At 41.4% G+C, this 5,246-nt stretch overlaps 1 protein-coding gene across 2 annotated transcripts; it reads right to left on the minus strand.

The window, feature by feature from the left end:
* Nucleotides 1-270: 270 nt before the first annotated feature.
* On the minus strand, nucleotides 271-4,104 carry LOC136341265 (uncharacterized). Of its 2 annotated transcripts, none has more exons than XM_066286049.1 (3): nucleotides 2,209-4,104; nucleotides 874-1,018; nucleotides 271-834 (listed from the first exon to the last, which is right to left on the minus strand). In XM_066286049.1, exons 1-3 carry the CDS (start codon nucleotides 2,378-2,380, stop codon nucleotides 426-428), a joined length of 726 nt encoding a protein of 241 aa, XP_066142146.1. In that variant the 5' UTR covers nucleotides 2,381-4,104; the 3' UTR covers nucleotides 271-425. The 2 variants fall into 2 exon arrangements, with proteins under 2 accessions (XP_066142146.1, XP_066142147.1); XM_066286050.1 differs by having other exon boundaries at nucleotides 271-819; nucleotides 2,209-2,736.
* Nucleotides 4,105-5,246: the final 1,142 nt, after the last annotated feature.

Below are 5,246 nucleotides of genomic sequence, written 5' to 3' on the forward strand. Positions count from 1 at the left end.
ATCTCTCAGTCTTAAAGGGCCTCTATGCCTCAGTCTTAAAGGGGACTGCATTATTGGTAATTGTACTCAAAGATCGCACTATAAGAGGGGATTGAAGAAATGCTTAAACATCAGGGACCATCTTCTGCGCAGCCCTATTTTCCGAGGGTCACAAATCATTTTCCGCCCTTCGTGTCAAGCGACAATAAGGGCCGGCTTTTGTGATGAAATAATTCCATGTACTTCTGGTTATATGCAGGTTTCCATTTTAGTTAATTGAGACTCGTCAAATGAGATTTAATAACAAACGGCGTTCTCGATTTATTACAAAACATATAATTTTTTTAAACTAAATTTCGAACTTTTAACAAAACACTTTTTCGATTTTAGCCCAAATATCACTTTTATCACAATGCAAATCACTACAGAATCATACTCGTCCAGACCTAATCAAACTCCCCCAGTTGCAAATTTTCAGCATCCTCCAAAATCTTACACTCCATTTCCGTGACTATTTGGCACACTTTTAACCTCACTTCCGCGATTTTCGCAGGAGGAAATTTGATAACGGTTTTGGCCATGCACTCAAAAAAACCCATTGTGGGGTCCTCCCTCATTTTGGCCAAGCTAGAAATCTCCCTCAAAATCTCCAATATCGAAGAGTTTTCGTATAAATAATGATCGTCCATCTTTAATCTTTTGGAGTGGATGGGAGATTCCTCAATGTAGGACTCTTGGTAGGAGCTGGTGCTCGGGAGGTCCGCGTCAAATTCGTGTTTTATCTCAATTTTTGAGTCTTGGTCGGGTTCGGCTTCGTGATGAATATTATCTTGGCTAGATCTACCAAAGAAATCCCTTAAATTTACTCGTTATTTTATTATAAGTACAAAAAACCTTTTTTCGTTAGTGAAAGTCTCCAGAAATCTCATGGCATCCATGTATTCCCAAGGAGACCGTAATCTCTTTCCAGATTTCTGCTCTTTCTTCTTCCGATGGTATAAATCTCTCAGGCTGCGCCATCTCGTTTTGCAATCAAGGACTGAAATAACGTACAAAATGGTTAAATTAGGGCGGCTGGAACGGGTCCCGATCCGTATTTAGGCGCTACACCGTCCACGTCCAGAAAAAAATTACGGAAGAAAAACTTTGGGAAGGTGAAGATTTGAAATCTGTTAAGACATCTAGAAGAAGAACGTCTTAGAGTCGTGTTGAAAAAACTTTTCGATAAGACGAAAGAATATAGAATAATCCTTGGAAGATTCTATGAAGAAGTTATGCGAAAAAATAGACAATTTGAGTAGTTTGCGATGGAATAGCTGAGAGAAGAAGCGGATTCGGAGTCGTGCCAACAGAAAACAGAATGAAGTTTGTCCCATCGGGATCTCTCGGAGATGGAAGATGGATGAAATGCGTTCTAGAACTAGAACTGGACAGCGAAGAAACGCGTGCACACCCGAATCATCGGTTTTTCAACGAATTTCGAAACTCTTTTTGCTCGGCCCGTATACTTTCGAGCCGCTTCGGGATATCAGACGAACTCTAAAGAATCAGCAGAGAGATTAAAACTTCTGGATCTCGAAGCGAGCGATTCTGAGCCTTCTCGTTCTCTCAGGTAAATTTAAAATGTTATAAGTTGGACGGGAGACTTTCGAGAATATTAAAATGGCGTTCCGCGTGATAGATCAAGAGAAGAACACCTCTTGAGAGGGATTACCGGATCGAAACGTCTCTCGCAAAGACATTTCTTACTGGAAACAATCCTTAATCCAGAACGTGAAACGATCCAGGGAATGGTCTCGATTTTAGATTGCGAGGCCGTATTTCTCGTGGAGGAGGCTAAGAGAGGCATCGAGTAAGGAACGGACCGAGGAGCCTTCGTAAGGCGGCAAGTTTCTAATTTAATTCTTCAGCTACGGCCTCGAGATGGCGCTGAGGCCCGGGACTCTTTTATGTCGAGCCATGATCTTCCAATTAATGCGAGTCGTTTCCAAACCGATCATAATAACTGTGCAACATTCTGTATTCGTACTCCATAAGAAAATTCATCATTTGACGAGCATATTATAATTATAAAGCATATTCGCGAGAGAAGTACACAACGCAACGTCGCAGACCGCCAATACCAATCCAACAAGGTCACGGTCCTCACAACCTTATCACGAACGCAACGCGGCGAAAATGGCGTTTTATAGCATCAAAAACACGTTAAATAATCATATATTTACTCACCACTTTTTCCTATTACCGAAGAAATTGCCAGCCAAACGTTATCCCTCGTGTTCAGGTCTTTGTACAACTTGTGGGTGGAATCAAAGAGAACTGCGTTCTGTGACACAAGTTCTATGAGCTTTTCGTCTAATTCACGCGTGAACCGGCAGAGGTTCTTTGATTTGAGGGACATTTGAGGGTTTAAGAGCTGAATTTCAATACTCAATACCGCCGTACTGCCGCGAATGTCCGGGGCAACGCTGCGTATATTGGGAATGGGTTGAGAGCCTATTAGAGCGAACAGCAGCCAGAAACCACCCCTCACCCGGGAAACTGATGTTAAAGTACCGAGAAAAGAAAATTACTGCGTTTTTCGGAGGATCTATGGTCTCTGTGTGGTGTAAGTCCGGACATTTCGACGGCCCTTTTTGGTCACATAAAATGACGCGGCCGTGTTGAAAATTGTTCAATGTACTTTTAGGAACTCCAGGAAATATCATTCCACGGTGTTGATGAGTTATAATCTCGCAATTTCGGCTTCGATAATCCTTTGAAACCTCGTGGAGAACTGTTCTATTGACTCAGAACTAACACAAATCGACCTCATTTAAGGCGTCGTCGGTACGTCGTTAGGAAGTGTAGGCAAGAAAAGTTGTTTTGCATCATCAAAAGTGCAGCAAATTAGAGATATAACGCGAATCAATCCTTCTTGAGTAGCAGTTTCGAAGTTCCTGGGCCTGAATACACGAAGTCACTTATTAACGTGTCATGCATGTCTTCCACCTTCGTACGAAGTACACGAAATAACTGGTTATTTAACGTTGACAAAATGTGACTATTTCGTAGTTTGAACCAGCAGCAATGGTTTAACTCCCTCGCAAACCAATTCTAGCCGGGACAGCTCCTCTGGATATTCCGGCAGGTTTTCAGTGCGTGCAAACAGGACCGTTATCCGTATTAATCGGTTCGTTCTCAACACAAAAATCGAGTTGTTTCTCAGACTTTTCGAGAACCAACGGCACAATACCTCTTGCACGGCAATTTCATTCTTTTCGAATCGTGCTCTCAGATATGTTTTCCGGCCTGATTTAGTCGATAATACGTCGAAAACGAGTCTAAAATGAAACCTTGGGCTCGTTATCCGATCCGCAGATCCATGGGAAGTTGCGCATGTTCGCAACGCCGCAAAGGTCGGCGATCGGCACGTGGTTTCTCTGACGTCACCCAGACCGCGTTTTGCGTCGTTTCGGATGGACAACGGTCAAGGTGGCCTCATCAGGAAATTAAAAAATCTACCTGAACTGTGTTTTTTTTATAATGAGCATTGAAATCGACAATAAATTGTGACTAAGTACTCGGAAATTTGCATAATACATTACGAGAAAATCTATTCTTTAAAAAAGCCAACGTAAACTTTATTCCAGATTATTGTAAATTTTGCGAGCAAGATCTGTCACTGCTTCCCATTCCCCCCCTTCTGATCCAGCTTGTCCAGCGTTTCTTCTAACTTCTTTTTCTCCCTCTCCAATATCGCCTTCACGACCCCTTTTTTCTCTTTTCTGATTTTCTCTTTCAGTTGCTTGATTTGCTCGGTGGTAATTTTTCGGATATACTCGTTCTCGAATGCAGTTCCACGCTTCTTGAAAACGTCCTCGTCGAACTTGTAAATTTCTACTCGTCCCCTCTGCGTGCAGGGGAGGAGTAAGTGAAAACGACTTAAAGGAATATTTCGGATTTTTTCCATTTCCGGTGATTTGAACACTGTCACCGGTGACAGGAAAGTCGTAACCTCTTCGTGGCAATTCAAAGATATCAAATGTCGTCATTTTGTTTAAAAAATACTCACTAGAATCCAGTCAGGGCAGACTCGTGGTTCTAGAGAGAGATGAAAAAATTTATGAAACGTCGTAGATCCACTTTCGTTAATTACTCAGTATAAGGGGCGATCATTAAAAACAGCCAAGTAAGAGCTGAATGATCAGAGTTATCTCTTGGTAAACCTACCCACGTTCACAGTTTACTGCCGACCGAGTTTGAGAGAGTTTTTTTAATGATCACCGCTTGCTTTTGGTTTCAGCGTTTTAGGGTTATTAAAAAATTCTTGTGTTTGCAGTACGCCACTGAAAACTTCTGGCTTTTTTAAGTTCCACTATCAAACACCGGCGGTATTGCTAGAACGGGATAATAATTTAAAACCATGTAGTATCCTTTTTGAGTTCACCGAATTCTGAGAAATGCAAAACTACCTCGGAGAGCGACCGAAAATTTTAGATAACTGACTAAAAATCTACAGATCACACGGAGTCAATTTGATTGCAACATCAAAAACCAGGGGCGTCCCTAGAAAGCAGTAATGAATAAAAAAAGAGTTTATGCTTCTTCCTGAATTTAGAGAATAGTTTTAAAAAATTGCAACTACCTTAGCACGCCACTGAGGATCTATGGCAAATGACGAAAATCTTCAAATGTTCCAGACTCAATTTGAATTCAATAATAAAAGCCACGTCTCTACAAAGGAGTCATAAATCGAAACAAAACATTTCACTAGTCTTGAATGTGCAAAGTTAAAAGAAAAATCATAACTACTTTGGTACGCCTTTGAAAGGTTGTAATAAAGGACTAACGACCTTTGAAATATTATAGCCCCGACAAGGTCTCAACGTCAAAAATTAGAGGCGTCCCCGGGAAGGGATGAGAAATTGAAACAAATCAGTTTGGCCCTTTTGAATTAAAAAAATGTTTGAAAAAAATTATAATTGTTTTGATACGCCACTGAGACCGAAAATTTATAGCTGAATGATTGCGAAATTGAAATTTCTCGTTCGCGTAATGAAATCAGTTAACTATAAAAAAAAAAGCCTGGATTCTAAAATTTCCAAATCTCCAGCACCAGGATAGTTCAACCCCCCCCCACCCCCACCCCCCCTCTGCGTAGATATGTGTATCATTTCTTCCTCGCTTTCTGTCCCATTTAACGCGCCTCCAACTTGCCTTAAACCCCTCGAATGAAGCTATTCCGGCACCTCTGAATTCATCCAGAGGTCCTCGGAGATCGCGGG

The sequence above is a fragment of the Euwallacea fornicatus genome, chromosome 9, assembly GCF_040115645.1.
Source record: "Euwallacea fornicatus isolate EFF26 chromosome 9, ASM4011564v1, whole genome shotgun sequence".
Taxonomy (NCBI): domain Eukaryota; kingdom Metazoa; phylum Arthropoda; class Insecta; order Coleoptera; family Curculionidae; genus Euwallacea; species Euwallacea fornicatus.